The following is a 15,522-nucleotide window of genomic DNA, read 5'->3' on the forward strand; positions in this document are numbered from 1 at the left end:
ACTGTCTTAGATTATTTTTTTGCCATTAATCAGATATTTTCCATTTTTAATATTTTTCATTTTTGGGGTGATTAAAAAAATTCAATTATAAAAAAATTTATCAATTGTATTTGAATAATATATATACTGTAAATATATATACTGGGGGTGCTTAAGGGTCAAAGCTGTATAACTGAGAGGAGACCTCCGTATAGCCTTTAAAGGAATGCAGAGAACCGACCAGGGCTTTTGACCTAATGTCCAATCCTCACCTTCTCGTGGTGCACTCTGTTGGGTATCTACTTGGATACTGAACGAACGAGGATGGGCTGACAATTTGAGATTTAGCCGACCAAATTGTATTCTTATTGGTTAAACCAAAATAAAAAATGATGGTACAACATGACAAAATTTCATGCCGGCTGGGGCGTCGCCTGGTTAAACAAGGCCCCCGTTGTTTTCGCCAGGGAACCAGGGCAAACATCGAAAAGTCAGCTACTGGAACAAATCTGAAAACAAACCCCAACTCAACATCACCAGAGTTAAAGATCGGTACTATCAACGTAAGAAGCCTGAATGGCAAAGAAATGGAGCTAGCTGAGGAATTAGATAAGTACCAGATCGACATAATAGGGTTGACTGAAACAAAAAAGACAAAAACTGGTGAGATCTTTCTGAGCAATAAATACAAAATGTTATTTCAGGCAATGACAATCAAGGAAAAGAAGGAGTAGCCATAGTATTCAACACAAAATACGAGGCTAATCTTCTTGAATGGCAGTCAGTCTCAAGTAGAGTAATGTGGGCAAATATGAGAATTGGGAACTGGACAATGAGACTTATTTGTGCCTATGGTCCCACAGAAGGTTCTACTAAGGTAGAAGTGGAGGAATTTTTTGAGGCTTTAGAAAAAGCAACTGACACAATGAAAAAGGAAAAGTTGGTCCTTGTTGGGGATCTAAATAGCAGAGTAGGAAATGATTGTGAGACATACAAAAATATTTTGGGAAAATTTGGAGAAAAGGGCAAAGCTAATAATAATGGCAAATATCTGTTGGATTTCTGCTCAGGACATGGACTGGTTATTACTAATACCATGTTCCAACATAAAAATGTGCACAAATTCACATGGAGAGAAGAGGCTAGGAATAAGAAAAGTCTCATTGACTATGTTATTGTTGATAGTGATGTTTTCTCCCTGGTGCAGGACACCAGAGTGTACAGAGGATTTGAAATTGGAAGTGATCACTATTTAGTTTCATTGAGCAGGATAAAATTGAATTTCATATTGAAAAGAATAACATGTAAGAAAGTTTTAAAGCGAATAAAAGTTGAGCAGCTCTCAGATGTGAACTGTAGACTAAAATATACTAAGATTATTGAAGAAAAATGAAAGAGTTTGAGAACAGGAATCAAATCTTGGAGATTCAGTGGCAAACTCTGAAGAAAACATTGATTGATTCTGCCAGAGAGGCATGTGGTGAGGTTGTCTGCAAGGATAAAAAAATCAGAACTCCCTGGTGGACACAGGAAGTTAAAGAGGCAGTGAAGGAAAAGAAGAAAGCATATCAAAAGTTCCTGTCAAAGTCAGCTTGTGCTCTTAGAGAATATAGAGACAAATGCAAGAATGCTAAACAGTGTGTAAAACTAGCTAAACAAAAGTCATGGGAGGACTTTGGCAAGAATATAGAAAATAAATATCAAGAAGGTGGTAAAAATATTCTGGAGGTTGTTGAAGCTTAGGAATGGAGGAAATAGTGCTGTAAAAGGAGTTATACATGATAAAGGTGACATGAAAAGAGGAGAAAAACATATCCTTGAAGTATGGAGTAATTACTTTGAAAAACTGCTAAATGAAACGAGCAGTGATGACAGAACAGTAGTAAAAAACACTGACCAGGCATGCAGTCAGGAATACATATCCATACTTGAAGTAGAAAAAGCCATCAAAGGCTTGAAATGTGGAAAGGCAGCAGGAGTAGATGATATTCAACCAGAAATGCTGAAGTACGGTGGTATAAGAGTCTTACAGTGGCTGCACTGCATAGTTCAGAAAGCCTGGACAGAGGGACGAATTCCCGATGATTGGAGTAGAGCTCTCATAGTACTCATATATAAAAAGGGAAATAAAACTGAATGTGAGAATTACAGAGGTATTTCCCTACTGAGTGTTCCTGGCAAGATCTATGCAAGTATACTTGAGAAACGGTTGAGAAGAATTGTGGAAGAAAAGCTTGGTGAAGAACAAGCTGGATTCAGGCCAAATAGAGGCTGTCAGGATCAGCTCTTCACTTTACGACAAATAGCGGAGAAAGCATGGGAATATAATAAAGATCTGTATTTAATTTTTGTCGATCTTGAAAAGGCATATGACAAGGTTCCAAGAGAGAAGCTATTCAATACGCTGCAGTTATATGGTGTCAATGGGGCATTATATCAAGCAATACTCAGTCTTTATTTGAGTTGTGAGTCAGCAGTTAGAATTGAAGGAAGTACAGGGAGATGGTTTAATGTTAAATCTGGTGTGAGACAAGGATGTACATTATCCCCTCTGTTATTCATTATCTATATGGATCACATTATGAATGAAAGCAGTATTAAACATGATATCAAAATTGGAGATGTTAATGTCAGCTCTTTGCTTTATGCAGATGATGTTATACTTCTAAATAAATCCGCTACAAGTCTGCAAGATTCTCTGGCTAAATTGAATAGCTGTTGTAATAGATATGGTATGAAGGTCAGCAATAAAAAGACAACGACAATGAAAATAGGCAGAATCATTGAAAATGTCAACTGTGTTTTGAATGGAGAACCTGTGGAACAGGTAAAACATTTCAGCTACTTAGGCACGATTTTTACTGAAGATGGTAAAATTAAATATAGAAATAGACAACAGAATCAGCAAAGCTGGTATGGTGGGAAGTCAATTGAATAACTCAATAAGTCAATTGAATTGCTTAACTAGGGAGGGCTACACGGTCTGTAGTGTTTTCAGAGAGCTCCCGAAAGCTAAGTATAATTTTGAGTGAAAATTAGAATACAGGTTTAAATCATAACGTAATATTGTCTAATGTTGGTAGCTTGTTGTGTCTGTGTGAATTTCGTTATTTAATTTAGTATTTTAACGATACGTTACATAGATTTGCACATGGCGGCAATGTGACGTAAGATAATGGTGTCCAAAAATACGACGCCATTGTTCAAAAACTGAAATGTGAGAGAGTTTGTCCAATGTGATGTGTGTGGGATGTATTCATTCCCGAATGAGGTTGGAGTTTGGATTGAAAGTGATAGTGGTGGGAGAATGTGCAGAAAGTGTAAACAAAGTGAGGAGTTGAAGTATATGTCAGGTTGCGAGACAGTTATGGTTGAAGAAAGCCAGAATATGATGAAAATAGTGGCTTGATAAGGAATTGTGATGTACAAGATGGCAATGAGAGTGGTGATCAAAGAAAGAGTGAAAGCAACTATACAGAGAGAGAAAATGGCTTAAATGATAAAAAAAAATGAATTATTTGTAGGAAGTGAGATCGCTAGGCTGCGCACAGTGATACAAAATGCGCAGCGGCAATTAGAGCACCTGCAAAACTCTTTCCAGAGTGATTCGGTTAACGTAATTAAACAAGTGTTTGAAAGGAAAAATCGTAAGAGTGGGAGAGTTTCTGAAATGAAGGAAAGAGTGTTGTATGGCGACTCGTTATTAAGAGTAGTGATAGATGGGAGTTTAACTAAATCGTACTTACTGGGTGTGAAATTTAAGGATGTAAGTGAGAGTATTAGAGCGCAAAAACAGAGGGTGAAAGAATTAATAGTTGCGGTGGGTACGAATGAATTGAAAGGCGAAAAATTTTTTATGAGAGAGGACTTAAAAAAGTATTGTTAAAGGTAGCGAAAGAAAAGAGTGACAGAGTTAGAATGGTAAGTCTGTTGCCGCGGTATGACAGAGAGGAGAGTTTAGAATGAGGGCCATAATCGCAAATCACATTATGCACATATGCAGATGATGTGGTGTGGAATCAGTTTGATGGGCGAAAGGATTTATATAAGATGGATGGCTTGCATTTGAACGGATTTGGTGTGTGGAGACTGGAAAAAGTGTTGCTGAATGAAGTGAAAATGGATTTTGCAGAACCAGGGAAACTAGAACTGCCAAGGAGGGGGGGGATATGCAGACATCAGTGAGACAATTGAGTGTAAGAATATATATAATGTACCCGAGCCAGTACTAAGGACAAAAAATGAGAATGAGATATTTAGAATAACGCTTCAAGATAGGGGTCAAAGGGATCACTGCATTTCATGTATACTAATGCCAGGAGTATTAGGAATACAAAGGAAGAATTTTTGGCCTTGATTGGCTCTTCCTGGCCACAGGTTATTGGCATTAGTGAACCATGGCTGATGGAAGATTATTATTATTATTATTGTGCCAGGCAGAAAAGGAGAGATATGATTGAGACATTCAAATTGCTAAAGGGTTTCTATAGGATTAATTCAGAGGATATTTTTGAGATCAGGACTGGTGGTGGGAGAACTAAGGGGCACCTATGGAAGCTGGGCAAGAGTGTGGTTAGCAAGGGTGTTAGAGCTGGGTTCTTTACTTTTAGAGTGGTAAATGAGTGGAATAAACTGCCAGAGTCTGTTGTGGGTGCTATGATGGTGAGTGAGTTCAAGACAAGGTATGATAGATACTGTGAGAATGTCGTATAGTTGTGTGGACATGATGTTTAGGGCCTCCCTCGATGAGTCTAAGGACTCCCTGGAGTGGCCCGTAATAATAATAATAATAAATTCATATGGAATAAGAGAGAAATTAGTGGGAACACTAAATTAGCTGTATACAAGACAGTGTTCAAACCAGTTTTAACTTATGGATCTGAGAGCTGGGTCAGAAGTAAAACACTTGACCAAAGACTAGAGACCACAGATATGAGAGTCCTGAGAAAGATTAGAGACGTGAACAGATGGCATCAATGGCAATATCATATTAAAAATGAGGATATTAGGAAAGAACTTGACATTGTCAGCATCCAGGAATGTGTTAGCAGAGCTAATCTCAGGTGGTATGGTCACTTAAACAGAATGGGCGAGGAAAGATTAGCAAAGCAAGTGTTTTCTGCCAGGTTGGCAGCAAAACGACCCAGAGGAAGACCAAGATATAGGTGGATTGATACGGTACAAAGTGCCTTAGACGATAGAAATATAAGATCTGATAATGAAAATTTATTAATCACTAGGTTAGACTATAATAGATTTAGTTTAATCCTTTATCCCAGTGAGAGCAAACAAAGTTTGCGCCTGAAAATATCTTCAGGACTAAATATAGTGTTGTACTATCTTATCCAGTAAGTAGTGCAACACCAAGGCAACTCGTGGCAAAGGTGGAGCAAGCTACCAGGCACTTCTAACCCAGTATCTCCCATAATGCAAAACACATTTCCTATGTGGATATGTATACTGTTATGCATTAAAGGGATTGGCCATCTACCCAGACTAGTTTCGACCTTTATTGAGGTCTCTTCAGTGGGAGCCAGGCCCAGAGCTGGAGATACCAGGCAGAAGCAGTAGCAAGTCATCTGTGCCTATGGGAGTTGCCAAAAGGTTTATCACCTTTTTTAAAAAATTACTCTGGATTTAGAGAAAGATGTTGAAAATTTATTAATCACTAGGTTAGACTATAATAGATTTAGTTTAATCCTTTATCCCAGTGAGAGCAAACAAAGTTTGCGCCTGAAAATATCTTCAGGACTAAATATAGTGTTGTGTTGTACTAGTGTTGTACTGGGTTAGAAGTGCCATGGTAGCTTGCTCCACCTTTGCCACGAGTTGCCTTGGTGTTGCACTACTTACTGGATAAGATAGTACAACACTATATTTAGTCCTGAAGATATTTTCAGGCGCAAACTTTGTTTGCTCTCACTGGGATAAAGGATTAAACTAAATCTATTATAGTCTAACCTAGTGATTAATAAATTTTCAACATCTTTCTCTAAATCCAGAGTAATTTTTTAAAAAAGGTGATAAACCTTTTGGCAACTCCCATAGGCACAGATGACTTGCTACTGCTTCTGCCTGGTATCTCCAGCTCTGGGCCTGGCTCCCACTGAAGAGACCTCAATAAAGGTCGAAACTAGTCTGGGTAGATGGCCAATCCCTTTAATGCATAACAGTATACATATCCACATAGGAAATGTGTTTTGCATTATGGGAGATACTGGGTTAGAAGTGCCTGGTAGCTTGCTCCACCTTTGCCACGAGTTGCCTTGGTGTTGCACTACTTACTGGATAAGATAGTACAACACTATATTTAGTCCTGAAGATATTTTCAGGCGCAAACTTTGTTTGCTCTCACTGGGATAAAGGATTAAACTAAATCTATTATAAGATCTGATAATGTTGGAGTCTTGACAAGTAACAGACTGATTTGGAGGAAAATTGTAGATAGGAAGTTAATAATGATGTCATTTTTTTCATGTAGTACTGTCATATCCTATACACCCCTTGAGGGTACATGGCAGAAATGTGATGATAATATATATGGTAAATATGAAAGTATGAAAAATACATAATATAAAAGAATAGAAAAACAAACTGAAACATTCCCTTTTCAAATAAAAAAATGTCTTGTGACGGCTAAGTTGGCTGTTCTAAGAAATATTGTTCTGTGGGAAGTTTTACCCCTTTCGATGTTGAAGGCTGAGGGTAATCAGAGTTATCATCTTGACTTTGTTGTGAACGGCATCTCACAAACATGTCTAAAGTAGATTCCGTGGTCACATGCTTCTTGTCCTCATATATGGCTTGTAGCTAGACATATCGGAATAGATACGGTGACTAACATTTTCGAACCGCTCAGTGTTCAGATCAATCGATTTTAATTTTGCTAACGCTATGTCTATCAAGTTAAAACCTCAGCTAGTCCCTTCGTTAAATTTCTTTATGTCTGGAGGTTTCAATCAGCTTAGTATTTTCTTCAGAATTTCTGAATACATCCAACTGAATAAGGTAATCATTAGCTAGCTCTTCATCGTGACTCAAAAGAAGCTCGTTAATGTCACCGTTATCCACTTCCAGCTCTAAATGCTGTGCCAGTTGCACACAACCCTCGACATCGAAAGTAAAAGAGTGCAAAAAGAAGATGAGATGGTCATAATTCAAGAGGAGATGTTCAAAACCCTGTAGCGAAACTTTTACTGGATGAACGTCTTCATTGCCTGCTGTAATTCTTGTGTCAACTTAGCACCCGTATCAGTCATTGTTTGCTCTCTCCTTCGTGAAACACTTAAAATTATAGACCATTTCTGGGCAGAGTTTCTTCCACACAGCGTTCATTGCTGTCTGCTTGATTTCATCCCAAGCCACCCCGATGTATTTGATAGCGTTAAGGATATTATAGTTCTTCCAAAAATCACGTAGAGTAATGCCCTTACCATTATCAATGGACATGATTGCTTGGGAAAATGTACACTGCAGATAGTAGGCTTTAAAGATTGCAATAATGCCTTGATCCATAAATTGCAATAGTGAGGTAGTTCTAGGAGGAAGGTAAACAACTTTTATCAGGATGAAAGTCACCCAACTCTTCAGAGTGACCGGGGACATTGTCCAAGAGGAGAAGCCCTTTAAACGGGATTCCTTTCTCATCACAATATTCCTTCACCTGGTGAACGAAGTGGTTATTGAACCAGTCTCCAAACATCACACGTGTAATCCAAGCCTTAGTGTTGGATTTCAAGATTACGGGCAGCATAATTACGTTTGCATTCCATTTTAAGGGTAAAAAAAAAACAACAAAACTAAGCAGTGATAACAAGTGACTGAGCTAAATGCACGAGGCATCTACTACTGTACTGCAATAAGGCTGTCAAAGATGCACTAGGCAAAGCCGCAAACTTGTTCATACACGATAGCAGATTTATTACGTAACTGCGAATTTACACAAGTCGCGTGACTGGGGGTGTAACTGTACAAGATTTCAAAGATGATGAAAGTTTTTTCACTTGGCTATGCTACCAATTATATATTTGGTTTAATCCTTTATCCAAGTGTAAGCAAACAAAGTTTGCGCCTGAAGTATTTTCAGGACTGGGGCAACTCGTGGCAAAGGTGGTATAAGTTCTCATCACTTGCCTCCATAGTATCCTATAATGCAAAGCACATATCCTTGCGGACATGTATAACGCTATGCATTAAGGGAAAGGTCACTACCCAGACCGGTTTCAACTTTTATTGAGTTGGTCTCATCAGTGGGAGCCAGACCCAGAGGTAGTGATACTAAAGTGGAAGTAATGGAGAAGTCATATTTCCATATGCCAGTTGCCAAAAGGTGTCACACCTTATTAAAATTCTCTGGATTAGAGATGAGTTAATGGAAGTTTTTTCATGTGGCTATGCTACCAATTATATATTTGGTTTAATCCTTTATCCAAGTGTAAGCAAGCATGGAAATACGACTTCTCCATTACTTCAACCTTAGTATCACCACCTCTGGATCTGGTTCCCACTGATGAGACCTCAATAAAGGTTGAAAACCAATCTGGGTAGTGACCTTTCCCTTAATGCAGAGCATTATACATGTCCACAAGGATGTGCTTTGCATTATGGGACACTAAGGCAAGTGATGAGAACTTATGCCACCTTTGCCACGAGTTGCCCAATCCTGAAAATACTTCAGGTGCAAACTTTATTTGCTTACACTTGGATAAAGGACTAAACCAAATATATAATTAGTGTAAGGTTTTGAAGTTTGTTAAGCAAAATGATGGGATGATGGGAAGCATACATTTGGTGGGGAAACTAAAAAGGAGGTAGAAGAAATTCAGGGGCCACACTGCACATTGTGAAAGTTTCATATCAGATAATGGCAATGATGCATAGGACCCTACTTGCTGAAATAAAAAGGTTATGATTCCATCGTATAAGGCCTCATATGGATTTTTCGGCACAGATTAAGACCCCAGAATTTCATGATGGCAGGATGTGTTAGAAAGGACCCAGAGAAGATTCAAAAAAGTGGTCTGTGGTCTTTGGAGTATGAGGACAGATTGAATGTAAATTGCAAAGCCTTTATATTGAATGTAAATTGCAAAGCATCATCTGGACTGATGTCTCCAATGTGAATTAGAGGAGGAGGGATATTATTGAGACATATAAGCTGTTCAGAGGCTGTTATCAGGTTGACATGGAAGAGATTTTTCATAGAATCGTAGAGGGGGATAGAACAAGACAACATCCCTGGAAACTATATAAGGAGGGTGTCAGTAGAGGAGAGAGAGAGGAGTAGGCTCTTTTGCATGGAGCATGGAAAGCATTACCTGAGTGTGTTGTGAATGTAGACACATTAAATAAGTTTAAGGCCTGGTTGGATGAGCTTTGTGTGTGTGATAGTGTATACCTTCCCCAATGAGTCTGGGATTCCATGAAGTTTAGATGTTAATAATAATAATAAGACATCATGGATATCTTAACCCATCACTTTAGTGTGTTGAGATATCCAGACTTTACATTTACTAACAGGAACTGACAGCCATTTTCACATAACCACAATTTTAGTCTCTCCAGATTGGACTGCATGTCAGTCACCTTCCTGATTATCTTGCCTCTTAGCTTTATGTCTCCTGTCAAAAGTGAATGTAAAAGTTTGAGTGACATTGGCCCAATGAATGATCCCTGAGATACACTGCTAGTTACCTTAAATTTCATAGACTCTTATCCCCCATACACCATTTTTTGATATCTGTCAGTTGGCTAACAGTTTATGATCCAGCATTTCATGCCATATCCTCTGAAAAGCCTTAGCAAAGTCCGAAAAGCACACAGCATATCCACTCCCCTTGTCTGACTCAACTGTAACATTATTATAACACCTGAGCAATCAAGAGGAAAGAAGGAGGAAAGTACTGGAAGAGAGAGGTATGAGACTGAGCAGAAGTAAGACACAGTACATGTGTTGCAAAATGGATGGCACCAAGGAGACAGATCTGGAGCTGAAAGGAAATGTCATCAGATAGGTTAAGGACTTTAGATACTTGGGTTCAACAGTGAAAGAGGATGAAGAGGAAGTGGTATGCAGGATACAAGCTGGATGGAGGAACTGGAGACAGATGGATGGAGTGCTATGCAATAAGAGGGCAGTGATCAATCCAAAAGGCAAAATCTACAGGACAGTAGTGAGACCAGCTATGATGTATACTACGGAAACTGTGGCCCTGAGGAAAAATAACATCAGCAGGATGGAGGTAGCAGAGATGAGAATGCTTAAGGTGAATGTGTGGTGTGACCAGAAAAGATCAGAGAAATGACTACGTAAGGGGAACGGTGAAAGTTACGAACTTAGGAGCGAAAAGTCATGCAGATGGATGTGCAGGAGAGGAGGAAGCACAGGTGGCCAAAGAAGAAATGGAGGGAGCTAGCAGAGGAGAATAATAAAATTAGTTTAATCCTTTATCCAAGTGTGAGCAAACAAAGTTTGCGCCTGAAAGTATCTTCAGGACTGGGGTGACTGGAGATACCAGGTGTTGTACCACCTTACCCCAGTCCTGAAGATACTTTCAGGCACAAACTTTGTTTGCTCACACTTGGATAAAAGATTAAACTAATTTTATTATACTCTAACCAAGTGAAAAATAAACTTTCAACATCTTTCTCTAAATCCAGAGTAATTTATTAAAAAAAGGGTGGCACACCATTTGGCAACTCCTATAGGTAGAGATGACCTGCTAATGCTTTTGCCTGGTATCTCCACTTGGGCCTGGCTCCCACTGAAGAGACCTCAGTAAAGGTCGAAACTAGTCTGGGTAGTGGTCCTTCCCTTAATGCATAACATTAGACATATCCGCAAGGAGATGTGTTTTGCATTATAGGAGATACTGAGATAGGAATGTTGGTATCTTGCTCCACCTTTGCAATGAGTTGCCCTGGTGTTGTACCACCTTACCCCAGTCCTGAAGATACTTTCAGGCGCAAACTTTGTTTGCTCACACTTGGATAAAGGATTAAACTAATTTTATTATACTTTAATCAAGTGAAAAATAAACTTTCAATAGCAGAGAAGAAGTTGGATGCGATTACAGGAGAATGTAGAGGAGACTCACTAAAAACAGCAACCCTACTTGATTGGGATAAGCTGCAGAAGAAGATTAGTCCCTAGAAATAAAACAGTTGGTCACAGACTAGAGACCACAGATACGAGAGCTGTGAGAAAAATTAATATGAAAGGTTAGCAAAATGTTATTATGCCAAAATAACAAGAAACTCACTGCTAGAGACCAACATCTAATTGGATTGATGCTCTGTCAGAAGTGCCTTAGAGGATAGAAATATAAGATCTAACAATATGAGGTGCTGAAAAGTTGCAGACTAATGCTGGTGTGTGTGGGCATGTGCTTAATGAGAAAAAAGGACTGTGTTGATTTGTTTCTTGAAGAGCTGAAGATATATTAATTGAAGATAATTACATGAATGTTGACCACCAACTGTTTCTATTATGATAAAAGAGAAGGGAAAGAATGTGGTGGTCTATTCATCTATGAAAAACAACTATTAGAGGAAGTCTGTGTGCTTGTGTGAGAGAGAGAGAGAGAGAGGAATCATCTGAACTGATGTCTCTGGATACAATCAAGCATTCTTAGGGTAGTTTTGGAGGCACCACTCCAGATGTGAAGACAGTACTGTATTATAAGATCTGGAAGATTTGCACTTTATGAAGTGTTAGGTGTAAGATATGTAGCAGTACTGCCAACTGAGTTGAACTGAAGAACTCAGTCATCACGTGACTGAGTTCTTCAGTCACGTGATGACTACTCTTGTGCATTAATAACATTTTGCTTTACCTCTACTTTTGTGGATTTCTCTATTGCAAAACTTTTTAAAAAAAGTTTTGCAATATCCAAAACCCTTTGGATCCAAACCCTTTGCATATTCTCTAAAAATACCTGCTATATCATTCAGTCTTACAACTTTATGAATATAAAGCCTCCTCAATATCCATCACAGCTCTAGTTCCAAGTCAGTGGGAGAATTTTATCCAATTGATATACATTGATCATACACAAAAGATATTTTCCCTGAGTGGTGGCTGAGTAGAATATATTGCCAGAGAATGTTTTAAATGTTGAGAATGAGTGAATTTAATATACAGTATTTACAATGTACTTTACTAGCTGACTAGACCTCCCATGATGACTATTCAAATCCATGTAAATCTTTTAATAATGATAATTGTTATTAATATTAAGTTTTAATACAAAACCGCTTACTGTAGTATGTGATGTGCGTTGAATCCTAGGCAAATCATCATAGCTCTCATCAAGGATTTTAGCTGTACCTTCAGAAATGATTGCGATTGTTTCTCTTGGACCCTACAAATTTCATATTATTTAATGCAGTAAAGAAAAAAATTAAATAATGAAGAGAATATTGAAAAAAGTAAATTATTGGCTTATAATTCTAAATCTTAATAAAATGATGCTGCCTAACAAAAGTCATGAAACACACTACTGCAGGAAAAATGAATGAGAGTAGGCAATTTTTTATTTTATTTTTTTAATTTTTTTGCTATAGACTAGTTAAGTATTTTCATAAGTACTTTTGATCTTGTATGCTGAATGACGGTGACACAAAGGGTTGTCTTTCAGAGGTAGGAAGAATATTATTTCGAGTATCTGTCTCTTAATTCACAACAATTAAGTATTCACAAGTTCATATTTCGCTATGTGCCAAGTGAAAGATGCCACCACTTTTGTTACTAAATTGTGTATTGTTTGTTGGGTTTCATGAGTAGTGTGAGCAGGTGTGTTTTCGTGTAAAAGTGACATGCCTCTGCTCAGTTTCCTACAGCATTCTTCCTTCAATACTTCTCTCAGTTCCTTCAGGACTGTTGAATAAACCGATGCTGTAACAGTTTCACCTTTTTTTTTTTTTTTTTTTTTAAGGTACATGGTCAGGGTTAAACCATCCATATCCCAATATACAACGGAAAGAACCTTCTCTGATAACTTTTGGATTCAGAATTTTGACCATGGAGAACCTTTGTGTCTCCACTCTGTTGTCTGGTCTTTGGGTCATAGTGATGAAACCATGTTTCATCAACCATCACAATATGAGCCAAAAAATATGCACCTGATTTCTCAAAACGACCCCTTGAAATGACAGCACACATTCTCTTTTGATCAACATTCAAACATATGGGGACCCACTTCCCTGAGAGCTTCTGCATGTCCAGATGTTGGTAGATAATGACCCAAACTCATTCTTTGCAATGCTTCTGGCTTGTATTCTTCTATCATCAATGATCATGGCATGCACAGCATCGATGTTTTCAGGTGTGATCACCATGGAAGCTCTTCCTGACCTTCAGGTGTCTTATCTCAGGATGTCCTGTTTTAAACTTGGTTGACCACCTGTTGTATATCCTAGGGCACAGTCACCTAAAGTCTCTCACAAAGTTTGGTGAATCTCAGTTGTAGACTTTTCTTGCAGCATGATCTGCACCTGTGTCTTAGAATTTCTTCAAAACCTCTGACATGTCTTCTTATATGTATCCTAAAAGAAAAACAACAAATTATTACAATTTGATGAAATATGGGGCTTAAAGCATTTTAAGATATATTCTTGTAGTTATATAAGTTGCCTTAATATCATTTTTGCTCTATGTGTGTTTAGAACTTTTCAGTCCCCCCCTGCACTAGCTTGTGTCATTCACAGCTGAAGTATATGATTACACTCTGAAAACTGCATAGATAAAAAACAATTTAAAATAATTATTTAAAAAAAAGGTGTATCAGGTACCCTGCTCATGTCATCTTTGCTATTTTGGACAGAATAGCCATTCTACTTTGATTAGAATTCTATAGCATTAAGACTACCACATTTTTGGAATCCAACAAGTCTAGCCTTGCTTCTCATGGTATTGACACTAGGCACAGAATTCTTTAGAAGCAAACAAAGATTCATCATCCTAGCAAATTCGAATTTGAAAATCATCCAAACCTTAATCACTCAGACTATATGTCAATCTCTTTAGTTTTGGAAAGTAATTACTATTAATTGTTCATAACGTATTTTTTTTAAAAACTTTTTTTTGACCTTTTAAACTCCAATAGTGTAATCGTATATATCTACTGCAACGGAGACAAAAGCTGGTATGCATGTGTTTTACAATTCATGTTTCAAACAATGTCCACATAACTTTGGATGAATTATATTGGCGTTTTGGAATATATGTGTGTGTGTGTGTGTGTGTGTGTGTGTTTTCACATGTAAGTCTTAATTTGTTTTTATGCATGTGTACTAGACATATTTAAGACATGTAAGTCTTAAATATGTCTAGTACACATGCTCCATTAAAACATGTTATTTTTTTTTTATTTGGTTCTTTTTGTAATCTGAAGAAGCCGGAAAATTAATCCTAATGAAAATGAAGAATATAAAAGATTAAGACAGACAAAAAATAAATGTAGAGAATAAAAACATAGGTGGATTACAATAAATGCTTAGAAGTAGTGAAATTAAATAATTATCTTTATTATTATTGCATGACACCTCCAGGGAGTCCAAACACTCATCGAAGGAGGGCATTTGCCCTACAACTCTGTTTTCACCACTCAATCCACCAACTACAACAAACTGCAACCACACCAATGCCATCTACCACCCACTACCACAAGTATTTTCACAGACAATCACAAATATCCATAATCAGAATTTGAACCTGCAGCCTTTTGGCTGGAGATCAGATACACTAACCACTCAGCCAACGGCCAAGCTACATGCAAAAATAAAATTTCTTAATAACTAATTATTATAAATTATTATTATTATTAAGGCCTCCAAAGAGTCAAAAGACTCATCGCAGGAGGTCCTTCCTAGGAAACACGTCTATTGAGACTCATCATGGGAGGTCCCTCCTAGGACACACAAAGTCCATCATACCACTCCTTAAACTCATTGACCGTTATCACTCTCACCACTCCATCAGGCAATGCATTCCACGGTTATCAACCACCCTCCACACAAAGAAACCAGTCCTCGCACTCTTGCTCACAGTTTCCTTTCGCAACTTCCAGGGATGGCCCCTTGTCATCACTCCTTCCCGCTGTTTCAACCAAGCGAAAGAACTCCCCAGTGTCAACCCTGTAACCACCTCTCAACAGTTTAAAAGTCTCAATCATATCACCTCTCCTTCAAATATCCACCAAACTCTGCAGTCCACATTCCCTCAGCCGATCCTCATAACTAACATTGGACAGTCCTGAAACTATCTTTGTTATTTCGAGTTAATTTATCCCATTCAAATCCTGTCGATCAAATCTGAGAACAATAGCTCAAGTGTGGTCTGATCAGGGTCTTATACGACAAAATGATAACTCTTATCTCTGCAGGTCAGCATCCTTCTCATTATTGCAGCAATCCTCTGTGTTACCTTCACCACCTCTGCAATATGTCGCCTGAATTTCAGAGTTTCGATCAATCATCAACACCAGATCTCTTTTCTCCCCTTCTTCCTCCAGTATAGCTCCTCCAATAGACACCCCCATTCGT

At 38.0% G+C, this 15,522-nt stretch overlaps 1 protein-coding gene across 1 annotated transcript in view; it reads right to left on the reverse strand.

Annotated features, from left to right (window-relative positions):
- LOC150094573 (integrin alpha-9-like) overlaps positions 1-15,522 on the reverse strand; it is a 670,422-nt gene that overhangs the window by 23,260 nt on the left and 631,640 nt on the right. The window contains exon 25 of the mRNA XM_090411817.1: positions 12,240-12,341. Coding sequence (XP_090267943.1) covers positions 12,240-12,341 — 102 coding nt within the window. The remainder of the gene's footprint in view (positions 1-12,239; positions 12,342-15,522) is intronic.

This window comes from Typopeltis vanoorti, chromosome 22, assembly GCF_054136105.1.
Source record: "Typopeltis vanoorti isolate ZY-2024b chromosome 22, IOZ_Tvanoo_1.0, whole genome shotgun sequence".
NCBI lineage: Eukaryota > Metazoa > Arthropoda > Arachnida > Uropygi > Thelyphonidae > Typopeltis > Typopeltis vanoorti.